At 35.3% G+C, this 20,857-nt stretch overlaps 1 protein-coding gene across 6 annotated transcripts in view; it reads right to left on the bottom strand.

Moving 5' to 3' along the window:
* LOC117929657 overlaps positions 1-20,857 on the bottom strand; it is a 102,274-nt gene that overhangs the window by 11,140 nt on the left and 70,277 nt on the right. For 5 of the 6 annotated variants that reach the window (XM_034850018.1, XM_034850051.1, XM_034850034.1 and 2 more), the window contains 7 exons: positions 20,112-20,159; positions 18,393-18,500; positions 16,434-16,508; positions 11,528-11,578; positions 10,943-11,086; positions 10,703-10,830; positions 5,485-5,572 (listed from right to left, as the gene is read on the bottom strand). In XM_034850018.1, coding sequence (XP_034705909.1) covers positions 5,485-5,572; positions 10,703-10,830; positions 10,943-11,086; positions 11,528-11,578; positions 16,434-16,508; positions 18,393-18,500; positions 20,112-20,159 — 642 coding nt within the window. The remainder of the gene's footprint in view (positions 1-5,484; positions 5,573-10,702; positions 10,831-10,942; positions 11,087-11,527; positions 11,579-16,433; positions 16,509-18,392; positions 18,501-20,111; positions 20,160-20,857) is intronic. The other variant, XM_034850058.1, reaches the window with a different exon arrangement.

The raw sequence follows: 20,857 nt of genomic DNA, 5'->3' as shown, positions 1-20,857 counted from the left end.
GCTTGGTCACTAGAAGATTGGCTAGAAACTTCACCACCACTATCTAGTTGATTAATGTCATCTTCATTATCTGAATCAGCCCTTGATTCAGAATCTGTGGAGTTTAACATTACCTTACAAAGCATATTTTTTAGGTCATCTGAGACACTTAAGTTATTAATCTTTTGCTTAACTCTACAATCTTTTTTATAATGACCAACTTTGCCACATTTAAAACAGATAATTGGCTTGACATCTAAAGGAGTTTCTACCTTTTTCTGGGTATCTTTATTGACCCTTCTTTGGACATGCCTTGACTGCTTACTATCATTCATCCTATAGTTGTCATAGGTACCTCTCTTACTGTGGTAAAACTTATCTTTGCTAGGCTTCCTGCTTGGTTTTTGCTTAGAGGGAGGCATAGTTTCCTTTTGGCTGAAACCAAACTGGCTACAGAATGATCCAAATTCATTCTTGTAGATTTTTTGTCCATTCTTCATTTGTTGCTTAAGCTTGAAGTCATTGCACAACTTAATCCCTTCAGCTGTGACAATGCTTATAATCTCACCATAGGTTAGCTTATCATAAGGGATTTGACCATTATACTGTTCCCTTATCTTGATCCTAATTCTCTCAGAGAAAAGCTTGGGTAATCCTGAGATGAATTTTTCTTTCCAAAAAGACTGGTTACAATCTGATCTTAGCATGACTTTGGTTAGGAAGACTTCCTTATACCACCTAAAATCATGAAGCTTAGGACACTTAAGGTTGGTTAAGAGATCTGCAGTTTTATCCTTAATTTTTGCAGGATCTCCAATGAAGTGCTTGGATATTGAGTAGATTAGAGTAGCCACTGCATCCTCTATATCTTGGCCATCTTCGTCCTTAACAACTTCACTATTCTCATTAATCCTATAGGCTTTAAGGATACTATTTCTATCATCGAAAGTGAGATAATTATCCCACCAACCCTTAAGCTGACCTGTAAACCCAGCAACAATGGTCTGAGCTACAGCATGATCTGGCAGTCTATTGTTTAACTTATAGGCTGTACTTACCATGGTCATTTCTTGAAGCTTAGTGAGTATGTTATACTCGGTCATACCGTCTATGTTCTATTCATAGATAGTACCACTGGTGTATGAGGCTTGAGTATACTGATTTCTTTCCTCAAACTGCATGTCAGGAAATGTAGGTCTAGGATAGTAATTCCTAGTCTTAAAGGTTTCTAAATTGTTAATATCTTTTGAAATAATTTGATTATGGGGTTCCTCAAACATTTTAATTAGTTCATCAGCTTCTTCTTCTGAACTAATATCTCCTTTAACCATATTGATTCTCTTATGAGGCTGAACAGTCAAAGGGGCAACAAGATTATCCTTAATCTTTTGATTAATCCTATCAATAAAAGCCTGGTTGATTTGGGGATTTTCCTGGAATTCCTCTAAAAATTCAAAGGACTCAGTGCTCTTACACTTACAAGGATAATCTAGATATTCCTCGTGTTTGAAGAGTTCAAACCAAATCCAAAACTTAATATTTTTCTTTTCTTGTCTTAAGTAAGCATAGAATTCTTCTTGGTAAATGGTTCTAATGACCTTAGGGACAGTGCTAAAGAACCAATCATTTCTTTGCTTATTGACTTCAGAATAGAAGTCTTTTCTTAAGAGATCCTTGTTGATCTCAAAGTCTTCATCACTTAGGCTTATTGTGTTAATCATCTGGGAATAGGTAGGAGACATTACAGGGGACTCATCCTGTTGGGATTCCTGAGTAGACTCATTTTCCTCAGTGTAAAATGGTCTAGCCACGTTGGTGTGACTTCTAACACCTGTTAGCTTAATATTCTTAGGATTTCCTGAGTTGGAACCTTCTTCTTCCCTAGTGGTTCTAATTGGGATGGAAGAGCTTGAAGCTCTAGAGGGTTCGTAAACAGAAACTCTAGGGCTGCTAGAATGTCTGAAAGAGTTGGAGAAAACCAGTTCTCCTCCTCCATCAAGATATTGAACAATCTGTTCAATACTTTCAGAACGCTGTGCAATGGCTGGAACAGCATTAGCAAAATGTCAATTTTCAGGAAACTCAACATCTTTCCACAAGATCTTCTTGGGGATGATGAAATCTGACTTTATCTAGCATATCTGAGTGAAAATAAGTGGTCTCACCTTTAGGACTGGTGCAAAGAGCCCCAGATCCAACGCTTGTGTTCATGCTCTTATAGGCAAACCTGGTTATGATTGAAACAGGACTGTTTCCTGGTTTGATCTTAAAGCCATGGGTCTTAATATGCAAGACAACTGAATCTAAGATGTCTGCATCTCTTATTCTAACTGTGAAGTTAGGATAGCACTGGAAATAAACTGGGCCATCATTCAGTCCAGCTTGGACTGCGCCTATAATAGAATCTCGATATTCGAGATGCCTATTATCCCTTAAACACGACAATAGAGGTATTTAAACCTAATCTTGTCAAAGGCTTAGCTGCTACTTGAATCATACCAAAGTGTATGAAATTATAGTCATCTCTCTTATGCTTTTCAATGGATCTGTTATCTAGAAGTCTTATGACTTGGTCGTCTTGTTCTAAGCTGACTGACATTTCAAAGGTCTTGATGGTATAATCTGTGAAGAACTTAAAGGTTCCTTTCTTATAAATTTCTTGATTAGACACCTTGGGTAACTTCCAATCATCTAAATCATTTTGGATCTTAGGATAATTGATCTCTTCACTGTTTACAACAGTATCTTGAGAATCACTGGATCTCCTAGACATGGTTCTGAAAATTGAACTCATTTTAGGGTTTTGATCTAGAGCCTAATAGCAGATTGACAAACCTTATGAGACGTCACCCCAACCCTCTTACAGCCTAACAAACGCCTATCCACGGCTAACAACGGCTCAACCAGCAGGGCTCGCGCTCCTAGGCACACTGCTACCTATCCTAGGATAGGCCAAAACACCCAAAACAAGACCCAACAAGATTTCATTCATTATGTTTTGAAATTCAGAAGGTGCATTCTTAAGGCCAAAGGGCATTACATTCCACTCATAATGACCAAATGGGACCACAAAGGCTGTTTTGTACCTATCTTTTTCCGCAATCTGGATTTGCCAAAATCCTGATTTCATGTCGAACTTAGAGAAAACTTTGGACTTCACTAATCTTTGAAGGAGGTCTTTTTTATTTGGGATAGGATACCTGATCCATCTTAAAATGTCATTGAGGGGCTTATAGTTGATGACTAGTCTAGGTGTTCCTCTTTCAAGTTTAGCTTGTTTCTGAACATAAAAGGCAGAACAACTCCAAGGGGACTTAGACTTCCTTATCAACTTTTTATCTATGAGATCCTGGATTTCTTTTTCACAATAGCTTAACAAATCCTTGTTCATTTGGATTGGTCTTGCTTTAGTGGGAATATTTTTCTCACTAAAATCAGGCTCATAAGGTAATTCTACCTCATGCTGCTTCCTGTGCCAAAATGCATTAGGAATGTTAGAACACACTTCCCTAATAATTTTATTCTTAAAATTTTCTATGGTATCTTGAGTTTTCTTAACCTTCAATTGATCTTCTATTCTAACCAGAGCAATCTCTTGCTTTAAGAGATTAATATGATTTTGCTTAGCCTTAATCACCTGATCTTTTATGGTGTTTATACTTCTTTCTCCAGGTGGATTGGCAAATTCAAACAGAATTTCCTTATCTAAAAGCTTAGTTCTTATACCTTGATCATCTACCCACATGGGAAAGATGGAGCTTAAGAAAGGGGCTCCAAGGAGAGCTTTCTCTTTGAGATCTTTAACAAGAATGAAGGTTTGCTTCATGCAAATGCCTTGGTTGCAAACATGGGCATTCGATAGCTTGTACTTGATAATAAGCTTTTTACCATTAGCACCAAAAAGGGCTTGCCTGGTTTTCTCATAAAGCTGGGTAGGTACAAGACCTTCTTGTAGACAATTCAAAGCTGCACCTGAATCAATTAAAGCAATAATATCAAAGATAAATTTATTCTTAATTACTATAGTAAGGGAGACTTCCCACCTTTGGAAGATAACTTTACTAATAGTATTTAAGTATGCATTTATCTTATCATTATTGTTATGTGAAGATTCAAGAACTTCTTCAAAGTCTTCCTTTTTAGGATTACTGTGGTAAAAACCTACCCTATTGATATAATCATGAGGGATAGGGAATTCTGAGCTTGTAGGAAAAGCTTTTGCAGCAATCTCTCTGGGGTTTTCAGAGAAAAATTCTCTTTCTATAACCAAAAGAGCTTGATTTAAATCATTTTGCCAATATCTTGATTTTGTTGAAAGAGGTGTGGGGTTGGCAGCCATCACAATTTGCTTGTTTGAAAAAGAGGAGCTTGATGCTAATTCCTTTTGAGAGGGATTAGCCTTAGTGACTTGCTTGAAGGTCTAGGACCCTGAAATGACTGGGTACTGGGTGGCCTTGACTGGATTCGCTGGATCAGAATGATTAGAATAGAAGATCCACCTAAGATATTAGGTACCCAATTCATTCATAATCTCATTATAAATAATATTTTAAGCATTCCTTTATGCACATATATATATATATATATATATATATATATATATATATATATATGTATGTATGTATGTAATTTTTGAACTTGAACCCGAAACCTCCCACAAGCTCTTCCCAACCCTTTGCCACTTGAGTCAAGCCTCAAGGGTATTTGTTATATTCTCCTTTTAACAAAACATATTGTATCGAATATTTTTCCTATATTCATACATTCTTGTAATATTGGATTTCCTTATAGAATAACAAAAGATATTAGAAATATTTTTATAAATATTTCAGGTTATGAGAGGGAAAAAGTTATGAGATTGAGATGAATTTATGAAGGCTGCATGTGGTAGATAGGGATGTAAGGAAGAGTGAGAAACACCCTATGGAGCAACGATTCACAATTCAGAGTGTAGATAGCAGCAAAGAAACACACTATACTTAACCAATAATAGTATTTGTTTTATCTGTTTTTATAACATTTTCAATGGTATAATGGAACGATTCTCTCTCGGATATTGGCATGGTTGATCCAATCATGTTAAAACCTCAAGTGTCTTTTTGTGTGATTTTACTTTATTTTTATGTTTTGCACTAGCCCATGGTATTAAAGCTTCCATTGTTACAAAAAAAAAATATTCTAGTTGGTTGCATGCATCAAGCTAGAAGTGTCCAATCATTCAAATCATATGAGAAACAAACAAAGAGCCCCAACAATCTTCCTTTTTAATTAATTTGGAAAATCTTCCAGAACAATTAATACATGTAGGAATGTATCATTCTTGGTCAAAGGATCTCTTATTAAGGTATATGACTGTAACTATCATGTCCCCCTAAAGTTTTCCACAATATTCCAATAATTTTGCCAATATTTTGAGAAGTTGACTTCCTCAATGTGAAATATGCTCCTTTGCCTAGAAGGCTGACATTGTAAAACTTGATGAAGTGAAATTTAGAAGCCTCTAACCTCAACTCGATCAGTGAAGATTCCACTTGGAGTGACAGAGTTGTTAGGATCAAATGCATCAAGAAATCCTGCCATTGACTTTCGTAATCTGAAATAGTAATAAATCAAAGTAACAAGTGAAATCTTTCTAAAATTATATATATAAAATTAGAGAAGAGTTAGCCAAAATATTCTGAAAGATTTAGATTTAATAGAATCTCTTGGACAGACAACACCAAGACATTTGTAATGGGCTTCTGTTTTGCTTGAAGCTATAGGACCACAAGCAATTAATTAAAGTTTGCCATGCATCAACAAGTATTAGAGATCAAATTCATTAAAAAGGCATTAGAGGATGAGATATGATTGATGCAACTTAGTTGTTAATCATTCCATCCACTGGTGATGACAGTCTTGATATCGATTTCATCAGTTCAGTTTTGGATCTTTATCATTAACATGAAATCAAATGTTAAAAACAAGCAAATGCATTTTCATATTAACAGAGGAAGCATTATAGTGGGTCCATCAGATTTGAAATTAATCATCGTGACAAAAAGTCACAGTTGCAATAGATAAAACAGAAACAAGCCCAATAACAAAAGAAGAACAAAGCATCACACATAGCCACTACCAGGAAAGACATCAACTAGAAGTAGCTATCATAAGCAAAATTACATACAATGTTAGATTAGTTTTATCAATTAAATGAAGAAATCCAGAGGTAGAGATGACTAACATTTTCCAGTCGGTGGGTCATGAAAGTTGATATCCAACAAAGACTGCTATAGGTCTTTTTTTTGATAGGCAAAGTCATAGTAGAGAGTACATTAAAAGAACAGGGCGCCCAACAACAAACCTAAAGCATATAGGAGGTATACAAACAGGCGCATATAGGCTAAAAACAAAAGGAAAAGGGATACAAAAAACTTACCCACCCTCATCTATAGCTCACCCACTCAAAAAGTTAATTAAAGAATTAGGCCCTTCGTCTATATAACACTTGGACCAAGACCACAAATTGCTAACAAAAGTATATTTCATCCTTTGGACCGAAAGATCCTCATTTTCAAAAGCATCCCTATTTCTTTCCCTCCAAACTATCCAAAAAAGGTATAAGGGGGCTGCTGTCCAAACCTTCACCCACTTCTTGCCCACAAACAGCCCATGCCACCCGAGAAGGGTCTCCTTCACTGACGATGAAAGAACCCATAGCACCCCAAAAAGGTTAAATAACAAGTCCCATAAAATCCTGGCCTTGGTGCAATGAATTAGAAGATGATTTATAGACACTTCGGCAGCACCACAAAGGTAACATCTGTTCGGGAGAGACCAGCCCCTCTTCTTTAGCTGGTCCAACGTTAGAGCTTTACCCCATATGGCTTCCCAAGCAAAAAAAACCGACCTTTATAGGAGCATAAGGGCTCCAAATAATGCTTTTCGGGAACGGGACTGTGCCGCCACCTTCCAAAGCACTATAAAAGGATTTAATGGAAAAATTACCACCCTTTGCCTCCTTCCACCGTAACTTATCCTCCAAATTAAAAACCACTCTCTTCCCTTGCAATGAGAAAAGGAATCTCTCTACCATCTCCAACTCCCAATTGTTAAATGGTCTCAAAAAGCGTGGGTTCCAGCCCCCAACCTCCCCTATAGTATCCCAAACCTCCACCACCCACACCTCTTTGGAAGTCGCCAAAGCATACAAAGAAGGAAAAGAAATACTTAAAGCCTCGTCTCCGCACCACCTAACCTCCCAAAATCTCACTCTTCTTCCATTTCCTACAGAAAATACTAATTTGTTTTTCATAAAAGGCCATTCCTTTCTAATTTCCTTCCAAAACCCCACTTCATACCCCTCCCTTACTTCACGGGTACACCACCCCCCTTCTTCTATCTCATACTTCCTACTAATTACTTGATTCCATAGAGTCCCCCTTTTTTCCACAAAGCGCTAACTCCATTTACCTAAGAGGGCTCTATTAAGTTTAGAAAGGCATCTAACACCCAAGCCACCTTTTCTTTTATCCGAACAAACAATCAACCACTTCACAAGATGAGGCTTCTTCTCCAACTTCCCCTCAACCCAAAGAAAATCCCTTTAAATTTTCTCTAGCCTCAATCTAACTAGTTGTGGCATACATAGCAAAGACATGTAGTATATGGGTATGGTTGACAACATGCTCTAAATAAGGGTAATCCTCCTTCCTTTAGAAATAAATTGCCTCTTTCACATGGCAAGCCTCTTCCGGAACCTCTCCTCCACCCCCATCCCAACCTGCTACTGAATTTATGAGCAGCCCCCAAAGGAAGCCCCAAACAATAGGAGGGCAGCGCACCCCCCCCCCCCCCCCCCCCCCGGGCTTGCAACCTAGTTCAAATGTCAATTCCTCCACATTATCAACCCTTCCCACCGGAAGAATTTTACTCTTGTCCAAGTTTATTTTCAGACCTCAAATGGCTTCAAACCACATCAAAAGCCAGCTCAAATAGACCATCAGCTCTTGGGAAGCTTCACAAAACACGAGGGTATCATCAGCGAACATCAAATGAGATAATTGAACCCCATCTCTAACCCTGCAACCTAATAAAAAACCCTCTCTCTCAGCTCTATTAATGAGGCTGCTAAGGGCCTCCATCCCAATCACAAAAAAGTAGGGGGAAAGAGGATCTCCTTGCCTCAATCCCCTACTACTAATGAAAAAGCCCGATGGAGAACCATTAACCAAAACCGAAAAACTCGTTGTGGATATGCACCAACTTATCCAACCTGCCCACTTCTCCTCGAATCCCATTTTTCGCATCACAATGAGCAGAAAATTCCAGCTTATGTGGTTGTAAGCCTTCTCTATATCTAGCTTGCATAACACTCCACTCTCATTCCTTTTTAACAATGAATCTATAACTTCATTAGCTATCAGCGCAACATAAAGAATTTGTCTTCCTTCCACAAAAGCGTTTTGGGCCAGAGACACTACCTTGCTTACCACCTTCTTTAGCCTGTTAGCTAGAACTTTAGCCAGCAGCTTGTAAAAGCCTCCCACCAAGCTGATAGGTCTGAAATCACTAAGGTTGTTAGTGCCTTCTTTTTTTGGTATTAAAACCAAGAACGTAGTGTTCAGGCTCCTAACGAATTTCCCCCGCTCATAGAATTCTCCGAAAAAGCCCATAACTTCCTCCTTCACAAAATCCCAGCTAAACGACCAAAAGGTGATAGTGAAACCATCTGGTCCAAGGGCCTTGTCCCCGTTCAGCTCACACAGTGCATGGAACACCTCCTCTTCACTAAAATCTACCTCCAACTTGGCTGCGTCCTCATCCCCTAATCAATCAAAGTCCAATCCCGCCAAGCTAGGGTGCCAATCACCCGGCTCCAACAACAGATTTTGAAAAGCCCTAGCCACACCCTCCTGAATCTCATTCTCCTCTGTGCACCACACTCCGTTAATTTTAATCTTCCTCAGCCATTTACTCCTTTTGTGAGCATTAGCCATCCTATGGAAGAAGCCTATGTTTTTATCTCCTTCCCTCGACCAAATTTCTCTTGATTTTTGTCTCCAAAAGACTTCCTCCATAAGCAACCATTTCTTTGATACTGTGGCTGACATTAATGGCATGTTTACTAAACTTTTCTAGAATTCCATTGAAATGTTTACAAAACTATTAAGAAATGGAATGACAATAAAACTTATTCCATTTAAAGTGTTCACTAGTTGTGAGGAAAACCTAATAAAATGTTTAATTTTACCATAATACTCATATAAAAAATTTTCAGACATATGATTGTAGAAGAAAAGGAACATATTAAAAAAATGTATAAAAAAATAAAACCCATTGCTTAAACTTATAACATTTTTCTTTTATAATTTGATTTGGTTAAATAGACTTTTGGACAAAAAAACTCTCTACTTATTTTATAATATATATAACTATTTGTAAAAATAAAGATATTTAATTTATATTTCTCTACTTCTTTTAATAAAAATAATTAAAGACACAAAAAAATTATGACAGCATTCTAAAATTCATCTTGTATCTAAAAGTTAGAAGTAGAGTCGGACCTCATTTGCTCAAAAAATATTGTATTCATTTTTCCAAATCAATTATATAAGTGAAAAAAATTGTTAAAATTTTCTAATTATTTCTTTTATATATAATTGTTTATTAAATTTAAGATTTTAACTTATTTGTTTCTTTTTCAAAATTTTTATATTAATAAAAATTATTGCAAGGAAAAAAGGTTTTCATTCTCCACAGTAATTTAATTTTTAATTTTCCTTAAATTCAGTTAAAAAACCTCTTTAGTCATTTTATAATATGTAACTATTTGTAAAGCTAACATATGTCCTTTATTTTTATTTTTATTAATTAAACAAATCACAAAGGCAAGAAAACATTATTAGAACATTCTAAACTCTAAAATTCATCTTGCATCTCAAAATTTTAAGCAAAGTGAACCTCACTAGTTCAAAAAATATTGCATTCATTTTTTATAAGGGAAGAAATTGTCTATTAAAAAATTATACCAAGAAAAGATTGAGCTCCAACTCAATAAGTTTAATGGCTTAGCAAAATTTTCTAATTATTTTTTAATATGTAAATGTTTATAAAATTCAAATTGGCTCTGCAAGTTTCTAAAAGGTTAATTACATATGTTTGCATATAATTATCTTAATGAAAATCATCTAATAGTTTAAGATGAATTTTTTATTGATACATATGTTTTTGTAGTTGATCAAACATCACATGAAGCACAATTCAAAGAATATTTGGAAATTAATTAATGCAATATAAAGTTGCTCGCCAAGGGCAAAAAAGGGAAACTCTAGAACAAATATTCATTCCCCAAAGAAAGGGAATGGGTTTTCTTTGGAATTGGTGAGGAGAGAACCTATTCTCCATTTTGGAGAAATAGGTGGAACCCGCGATGCTATTTTGGAATCCAAGTGTGACTCATTTTTCTTTCATTGCTTAGAAATGAAGCAAACATGCCAATTAAGTGAAGGATAAACTATAAGACACACCAATAAGGGCAACATCAAATCTACATGTCACTATTTAATAGACAATTTAGAATATACAAAATGATATCAAGTACCAAAGTTGAACAAGTAATTATAATGTGCTCCCACTAACATACTATAACAAGTATCTAAAAAAATATCTTGGAAGAAACCAAATCTTCAGAAACATAAGTAAACAAATAAAAGGACTCTGAAAAAGCAAATAAATAGCATACCGAATACAGTCAGTGTTCTTCTCCAAGTACGATTTCAGATCCTTGAAGCATCTTTTCTCTAAGGACAAGATTTCGGATACACCAGAATCCACGGGAAACAATTTGCAAAAAATTTGATATACTAGTAACTGCAAAAAGAAACCAGAAAAATGTAATACTCAGGTAATGATTTCAAATGCAACAGTCACTATAAGAGAAGGGAGGAAGAACATAACATTCACCAGTTCAAAAGATCTTCACCTGGGTAAATCCACGTAAACTGTGGTGATGTGAAGTTAATAATGGAATTATAGGAGGAAGTAGTTCATCCAAGTGCCTAAACCGAACCGCTTCAGGTGCATTGAGGATGACATTTGCTGCTATAAATACATATGAAGAGAGTGCCTGCAATCAATGCATAAAATTGCCTTTGTTTTCTTGGTACATATAAGAGAACTATGGTCTGTGATAAATACATATGATACACATTTGAACTGGTTTACGATAAATTTCACAGTAAAATTGCCGTTCTTTTCTTGCTATATACAAGAGAACTATGGACTTCACAAATTTCTCAGTATGAAAAGTCCAACTGCATTTGTTTCCATATGTTTGAACAATAGAACTCATCTAATATACAAGTTCCCACTACTTGATACACATACGCACCCACCCAATAAGCATCATCAATTATAAAATTCTTGCAACTAAGGCCTGAGTTTCAATATGTCGGCATCATAAGTGCCATTTTCAAACAAAATTAGTGTATCATGTAGAAGAAACCATTAAAAGTCAAACAGAGAGAGAGAGAGAGGCAGAGACAAATCACATCAACATAACATTTACCTGAGGCCTCATATCATAATCTTGTAATATAGGAACTAACTGGTCCACAACCTGTGATATAAGCAGTAAATAAGAAATAATAAAAAATTTTCATTCTTGTAATCGATAAAATAACAAAGAGCAGGAGAGCATAAAATGATGAAAATTAAAAATCCTTGAATTCTTGGTACCACAATGCCTTTTCACCATTTATCTGTCCCTTTGTTTAGCCTTACATTCTCATTGAACATTTTGTAATGAATGTGTTAGAATTGACAGTATGTGCATGTATCTACCAATGTAAGTAAAAGAGTATGAGAAACTCAATTAAATCTAGATTTTTTTTTTTTTTTGGATAGGCAAAAGATAAATATTATTAAAGGAGCCCCAAAAAGCAAGCACCAAAGTACATGGTAATATACAAAGAACAGCAAGATTATGGGGAGAGAGAAAAAATGGGTGGTTGTGAACAAAGCATTTATTGGTTGATTTCTTTGTCATAATTTTTAAAGAATACTAAAGTGTAATTAATGTTCTTTAATTAAGTGAAGATTACTTAATTTTTGTAAAATTATTCTATGGGAGCTAGTTTTCTAGGGTTCCCACTCGAGCTATTTAATTAAGTATGCAATTAATTAATTGAGCAATTAGGAAATTGTAGTACACCATATGGTTTTGGGTGTACCATGAGAATCATGACTAAGGCTAGGTCATTAACGGTATTTTGGTCATTATACTTTACCCTAAGGTCTACGTAAAGCAATATTGTGCTCTATGGAGAAAACACTAGAAAAAGAAAAGCCGAGGAGCACCTGCCCTCTCTCCTCATCTCTTCCCAGTCTTTGGTCAAGGAGATTGCTCACACAACCTTGAATATGAAAGAATAGCATCAAGAGGAAGATCCTTAGTGATTAAAATGTCTCAACAAAGCTTCTATAATTTTTAAATATTGTGATCCATGGGAAGCATGAAGTAATTTTCTTTTCCGCGTTCATGCAATTTGAATCTAACACCACTAACCACTATAGGTATTGGATTAGGCAAGCCACAAGGTTTTATCACCACTTTAACAGATACAGATGTTACATGAGCAACATGGGCAACATGGGCAACATAGTCACCATAAGCCAGTTTCTCTTTATAGTCCTATAACAAACATGATAAAACAATTTCATATATGATTTATAAATTATATAATCTAGATTCATAATAAACCTAAAATATTCTATCAAAGAAAAAAATAAACAACTTCCCTCCATTTACTTCAACCTAGCTAATCATTCAAATCTAGAAAAGACATGAGCAAAACCAAAGAATACTCACGAATGATATATTATTGGCTTGGTTGAATGATTAGCATTTTCAAACAATATATGAATTCTCATTTTCCGAACAGTCCAAAATATGCATAAAGGATAATCCTCCACACCTTCCTATGCTTTTTCCCTATAAAATTCACATGTCACCTTAAAAGAGTCTCTCTTACTAAGGCAAGCAGCACCCACTCCACTTTGAAAAGAGATAATAACAAATGTCAAAAGATCCTTGTTTTTGTGCAATGAAGGATGTGATCAACCAATTCTTCTTCACCCTTGTAGAGAGAACAATGAGTTTCCAAATTTCAACCCCTCTTTTCTAACTGAACCAAGGTCAAAATTGTCCCCAAAACTGCTTCCCATGTAAATAATAATCACAAAAAAAAAACAAAAAAAACCACCTTTGTCGAGGATAATGAATTCTAAATCACTTTTGTAGGAAATTTCCTACCAAACTCCAACTCCATAAAAGAAAATAAGGCTTTGACTTCCCCAAACTTCCCCACTATAACCCATGTCCATGGGGGGCTCCCTTTTATAGGCAAACCTTCAAAACCATTTTCCAAGAAAAGCCTTGTTATGGACAGATAAGTGTCTAATGTCAAACGCTCTTTTCTTCTTGTCCATGCAAGCAATTGACCATCTCACCTCATGAGGCTCTTCCTCAAGAACTTCACCACCCCTCCTCTCTTCCACCTTTCAACTCTTGCCCCAACCACCACAAAGAAGGTTTCTTTGAATCTTCTCAAATTTCAAGCTCACCTCTTTTGGAATGGCAAATAGGGACATAAAAATAAAATGGCAAGGTAGATAGTGTGTTTTAAAGCCTTTCACAGTTCGATAAATATCATTGTTTCCACAAAAGTAAGCCTTCATCTTTCGTCTATCACATCCCAAACCATCAATGACTTATAGGAGGCTCCTAGCAGAAGATCCAAGTAAGCAATGGAAAGCTCACCCACCCTAGAACCCTACAAAGAAATCACATTCTCCGTATTAGTGACCCCTCCTACTAGAATTAACTCTTCTTCATATTAATTTTCAACCCAAAAATTGTCTCAAACCAAATGAGAGTCCAACTCAAATACATTAATGCTCCATGCATCACAAAAAATGAGTGCCATCTACAGACAACAAATAGGACATCATTACCACTTTAGCACCAAAACAAATAATAGAATCCCCCTACCTTAGCCCCTTTGAACTATAAAAGAAATCAATTGGAGTACCATTCAACAACTTACAAACCCTAAAGGAAGCCCCAATTAACATGGTTACATGCCTTCTCGATGTCTACCTTACAAACTACTACCCTACTAGAGCTCTTCAACCTTGAATCTATCATCTCATTTGTAATAAGCACCAAATCCAAATTTGTCTACCCTCCACAAAAAGACATTCTGAGAATTGAAAATCACTCTCTCTATCACTTTCTTGATATTATCAACAAAAATCTTTGCTAATAGGTTATACAAGCCCCATACTAAACCAATGAGTTTTGTCCTTTAAATCTTCCACACTACCTTTCTTAAATGCTAAGATAAAAAGAAGCATTTATGTTTTTCTTGAAAAAAGTCCTATCATAAAAGTCCTTAAAGAAGTTTATCACTTCATTCATGATAATATAAAATCATCTAGTCTAGGAGTGGGAGCATTATCCCCACTCAACCTGTTCAAACCCAAAAATGCTTCTTTCGTTGTGAAATGCTCCTACACCTTGGTCTTGTGCCATAAAGCCAAGGTGAAATCATCTAGTCTAAAACTTTTATCCCCACTCAACCAGTTCAAACCCAAAAATACTTCTTCCATTGTGAAATGATCCTACACCATAGTCTCTTGAAGGCAAATCAAGTCTACTTTTTGCAATCTAATCAAACATTTAATAACATCACATTTCTCTCTGTCTCTAGCCCCTCAAAACATTTCATGAAAAAAATTATAAACTTCAATGACCAACTAAAGCTAATTCCCATCCAACCTTCTCACTCCTCCTTATCTACCTTAATTAAAAGTTGTCGTTCATTGAGCAGTCAAATTTCCAAACTCTCTCCTTTCTTAATCACAATCTAGACTTCTTCTTAAATTTGTCATCAAACTTAATTCCCCCGTTACTCTCCATCTACCTTAAAAGGGCCATAATTAACCTTCCAAAACTTAGTAAGGAAGATCATCATTAAATCTTAATATGATAAAACTAGCTCACCTTACCATCTCCTTGTCAATTAGGCCCTCAAGCGACCTTAAAACATTTTCTTGGAACACCATGAAGCTCCCATCTCAAAGAATCATCCTCAACAGCCCCCCTTCATCACCTCGAAACCCTTTATGACTTCCTTTTTAATCCTTTCTAAGCTCTATCCTTTCATCCAAAGTCAAAGATCGAAGCCCTCAATAGAAGAAAAAAAAGAGCCTTGGCCCCTAGAGAAAGTACAAAGGTTTGGACTTTCCCGAGAATCTCACTATTGTAGCCAGAAAAAGCTCCTCTATGCCTAACAAACCTGCCTCCTGCGAGTGAAGGGCAACAATCTCCTTTAAAGCTCCAATCTCACCATGGGCAACCCCACCAATGAAAACCACTCTTTAGATCTCTCACTATGACTCCATGGCGAAAATACAACAAAAATGCTCTAAGGGCTCACTTATGAGAGTAAGGAAAGGGCTATAATCCCTTAAATAAGCCCCTAGATCATAATCCCAATGGGCCTCAAAAACCCCCACATTAGGTGCCTATGGGCTTGTATTTTTCCAACACACCCGCTATTGTTAGAATACATGATATACATTATGGGCTCAAATCCTACAAGTTACAACTTTTAGGAAAATTGGTTGTCTACCATAATATCAAAGCCTCATTTGGTAGGAGGTCATGTGTTCAAACCTCACTACAACATATTTATATCCCTAATTTATTAAGTAAGCCCAAAAGATGTTGATTGTGGTTGTTTGCCTATGGGCCTATGTGTCTTTTCACATGCGGGTATGGGGTTGCACGTGAAGAAGGGTCTTAGAGTGCATGATATACATTGTGGGCCCAAATCCTACAAGTTTAATCTTTTAGGAAAATTGGTTGTCTAACACCTATTAATCCTTTAAAATTTGAAGGCTCCCCTCATTTGGATTCCAAAAGTGTCTAGTTCAAAAAAATTCTTTTTGGCCTCAAGGATAATCTATATAATACACATAATTACCAGGTAATTGAGTACATACAAAGAAATATATGTAAATTCCTTTTGATATACCAAAGAAAATCCATCTCTCTCTCTTACATCCATGATTTACAAGACAGTGATTGTGAAGTAATCACAACACACAAAGGGAGGGAGGAAGGAGAATAAGAGAGATATAAAAAAGCCCTCCAGCTAAATTATGAACCTTCTTTCAACAGAATAACCATGAAACATCTGTTTGAATTCTCCCAGGAAATCATCAAAATGTTCCCTAGCAATGGAAACTTCAAGTATATATGAATTGCAACACATGCAAATGCACAGGGAGGGTGGGACAGAGAGATTTAAAAGAGCCATGCAGCTAAGTTAGGAACATTCTTTCAATAGAATAACCATAAAACATCTGTCTGGATTTCTCTCAGGAAATCCTTAAAAATTCCTTACCAGTGACGGAAACTTCAAGTATATATGAATTGCAAATGTTTCTAAGTATTGACGAACAGAAGGCAAGTTGTTTCTCTGCAAGGAATACAATAATCAAAGTTTTTAAATTCTTCAAATGCACATGTTAATGAGAACAATATTAATAGGTGAATAAACTGCAAGAATTGAAAATGATTGTGATGGTGGAATACAATGTGATAAAATTGAAGATAACATAAGTCTGCCATACTAAGACTGTCACATGTAGAAAGTTAATTTCTTACAATTCCAAATTTTCTGGTGCTTAACAAAAAACATTAACTTTTTACATCTATACAAGTATCCATATGATATAATATATATAATGATAATATGTATGTGTCATGTAAGGATTCAAATTGAGCTCAGGTTGGTGAAGCATTAACTGGAGCCCAATCCAACCTTGCTTGTCACTCACATCCTCCAACCTCCGCTTCTCTCTCGAGATTGCACCAAACTCTCTCATACTTTCCACCTCTATCACTCATTGCTCACGGATGCCTTACCTCCTAGGCTTTAGAACCCTTTGTAGATGACTCCACTATAAAGGATATTTTGCTTCCTTCTTCTACTAGTTTCATCAAATAAAACAGTGTAATAAAATAAAATGGCTTCTAGAATAACTATAAAGCCCAGTATCTCTTTGGAATAGTACCCGCTACACTTTAACCTATTTTACTTGTATCCAATTTCCATCTTTCTTTCTGTTTTTATTACATACTGCCCACTTCATGCAAGGTATATGTCCTTCCATGAAAGAGAAACTTTTGACTTAGCACTCTTTAAACTAGGTGTTTGACTTCTGCCAAATTTCATCCCTTAAGTTTATCACATCCTCTCAACCCATGCAATTCAATGCAGAAGAGCAAGTAGAAAAAGAAAGCAAAAGAAGGGAAACAGAGTGAAATACATCCTAAACTGACACCAGTTATTGAATCAGAAAAATATAAATCAATTTATTTATTTGTTGGTCAGTCTTGAATTATGTCATCTATAAGTGAACTGACAGACTGGATTTTCACAATCCCATTTTCTTCTTTGAAAAACAAACATATTACATAAAATATTTCCATACTTCAATTAACCCAAAAAAATAAAAATGTCACTCGAGCCCACTTCTAATTTGCCTGTTCATGCATCACATGTGCCCCAAAGAATAAGTTTCTCAAATGAGCAGAACTAAGACATTAATACACGATAATAATCATTCACTATTGCAAGATATGAGTTACTCATATTGAAGGATCCAACTTATTCGGTTATTCCCCATGAAGGATTAAATAAACCATATCAATCAGATGCACATAAACATAGCTTGGACAACACAACAGAAATTATATGCTATAATATTTGTGAAGAAAGCTGGCATGAGAAAAGCATGCCAAATTTTATTCAAGTGGCTAAATAGGGAATAAAACAAGCAGCAAGATTTGAGCTCAAGACCTCCTAAAAGCCAATGTTATAATACCAAGTTAAACTACTAGTTAACCCAAAACCTTAAATGGTTTGGGTAAAAGGTCAACAATGTCTATCAATTCAATTAACCAAGGCTAATGGCCTTAACAAATGCTATATCCAAACCAAGTAAAATTAAAAGCATTCCTACCTCTTTAACAAAGAGAAAAAAATAAATAAAATAATATTGCAAACATCACTAAATTGAATGACACAAAGATGCACCTAATTGGAAAAACTTAGAGAAAAATGATCCAATAAAGCTCATAAATTTCAACCAAAAGATGGTGTTCAAACAACAAATGCCTAGAATAATGCAGAAAAAAAATATTGCAATTTGCCTATTGGAAAAAGAAAAATGAAAAACCATTGCAATTTATCTTCCACCATTAAGGCCCAATATTCAATAATAAATTGCAAATTGAATGAGAAACAAACTAAAGTTAGGAAGGAGATTGCATATTTTATAAAGCAACGTTTACTCACATAGAGGGAAATGTGCAAGAAACATGAAACTCTCTGAACTATATCTTGGTGAATGAATCTTGACAAAACACAAATCATTTGCCAAGCACGAATTTTGTGCCTATGGATCTGTTGATAATAAAAGCACACATTAACATATTGTATATACAACAAGGATCAAAGAAACAAAAGATAGCTAGAATTTTGAACACGCACAAAAGGATGAAGAGGACTCCATCCAACTTGAAAAAAAAAAAAACAAGAGAAGAGGAAAAAGAGTTTCTAAAATTATGATATAATCTCATTTTCATATTCCTTTTTGTCCCTGTGTGTGTGTGTGTGTGTATTTTGATAACCGAGGAGTCTTCCATGGCCAAGCCCTTAGGACTCTCCATGGGAACCCAAACCTCGGGGTGCTAACCGCACCTGCAACAACCTGCACCAAGTAAATCAAGGTATCATCACTATCAAAATTCAAACCTAGGACCATGTGCCTCGTATTAGGACCACACCTCCCAACATTCGCCCTAACCAATTGGACTACCCTAGCGCACATTTTTTGTCCCTATAATATTTCAAATAATTTCCTAAGTTGAAATAACTCCAGCACAAAAAATTATTTACCAACTTGAATAATGATATTTGTTGAAACTAGAAACTTTTTTTCTTCATATTTCATCTCTATTATTTTTGGTAGGATGACATTATCTTCTTCCTTTTATTTATTTATTTTGGTGATTCTCCTTTTCCCTTTAGGCTTTTTGATCATATTTTTCTTTTAGGTTAGGATAATATTTTCTTTCCTTCTTATTAAGAGATATTTTGTTATCCCTCTTTCAAAGTAGGATAAATATGGTATATAATTAGCAACCATTCACATGATTTAGATTTTAGAATATAGACAGAATCTTGCAATATCTGAAGTCTACCCATAGGAAAGGTGTTCTTTTCAAAGGGAATGAAAAGCTAAGTTTAGAAGCATACATGGATGTTGATTTGGCTGAAAATAGTTCTTGAAGATTTGGAAGTCAAGTGAGCAGGAACTATGAAACTATACTATAACAACAACAAATCTGCAATCAACATTGCTCTTAATCTGATACAACATGGTTGCACTAAGCATGTGGATGTAGAAGGACACTTCATCAAAGACAAGCTAGACAGTGGTCTAATTTCTACTCCATATGTCTCAACAACTGGGCAATATATAGACATTCTAACTAAGGGCTTACCAAGTCACTCATTTCAACAGATTACAAGCAAGCTGGGAATGGACATCTACTCACCAACTTGAGGGGGAGTGCTGACAAATCACCATGGATTTGTTAAAGGATTAAATCCCTATGCAACTGGAATTGTAAATTTTTGTATAGTTGTATTTTTTTCTTTCTTTCATAAGTTGCTAGCATGGTGGTTGGTGAGTCTTTATTTCTAGAAACTAATTCCTGATTTTGTGTTAAGGTAGATTCCTAAATTAGTTAGACCTCTTCATTAAAATATTATATTCTTCTTAGTCATTAAGATAATTGAGATTCAAGTTGTCCACAGTAATCCTCCTTTTCCCTTTAGGCTTTCCAATAATGTTTTTCGGTTAGATTATGAGAATAATATATTTTCCTTTTTATTAAAAGGATATTTTGGTTTCCTTCGTCCAAGTTAGGAGAACTATTGTGTACTTTCAGCAGTTAAGTACATGACTTAGAATAATGAATGAAAATCAGTTCTTTCAACAACACTCACCCTGCTGTACTTTTTATACAACTCCTTTGAGAGATCTGTGTCATTTACCTGCATCAATGAGCAATGCAATCACTACTATCATACATAATAATAAAATATGACATTTGCTAATAAAGAGAAACAGCATGAGCCAGTATATATGAACCAAGAATGGGATGGGCATGACAAATATAAACTAATTAGTTTTTCCACTAGATGATTTCATGAGAATGTGTGCAACTCACAAACTCTTGACTACATCTATTTCAATTTCCCAAAGCAAGCACTAATTGTAGTTTTGTAGGGAGCTCTTTATTTCATCTAAAGAAGAAAAACTTTACTCTATGGGCTCCCACATGTATCATATAGTAATAAAGTATTAGCACAATAATCTAACAAAATGGTTTACTTCATTTTCTCTTATGTAAAACATGTAGCCTGCAATGTGTTTCAAGAACATAACAATATATATATATTGAAAAGACAAATTAAATTTTGGAATGAAACACAATTCTAAATATGCAAAGCAGAAACATCTTCCCAAAGAGTACTTTTAGGTCAAATGGCAAGAAATATGGATTATGACATTAGAGACAGAAAGGTAAAATGCAATTCAGATACCACAGAATCACATTTGGCAAGATGAATCTATTAGTAATATATCATAAAAATATGTATGATGTAAATTTCAGCTCATATCATTTTATTAGTCAGCAAATATCTTTTAGAGCATGGGTAAGATCTCCAATACTTAAATGACATTCACA

The sequence above is a fragment of the Vitis riparia genome, chromosome 2, assembly GCF_004353265.1.
Source record: "Vitis riparia cultivar Riparia Gloire de Montpellier isolate 1030 chromosome 2, EGFV_Vit.rip_1.0, whole genome shotgun sequence".
NCBI lineage: Eukaryota > Viridiplantae > Streptophyta > Magnoliopsida > Vitales > Vitaceae > Vitis > Vitis riparia.
Note: the sequence above shows the minus strand (reverse complement) of the source record. Positions and strands in the feature narration are given on the sequence as shown.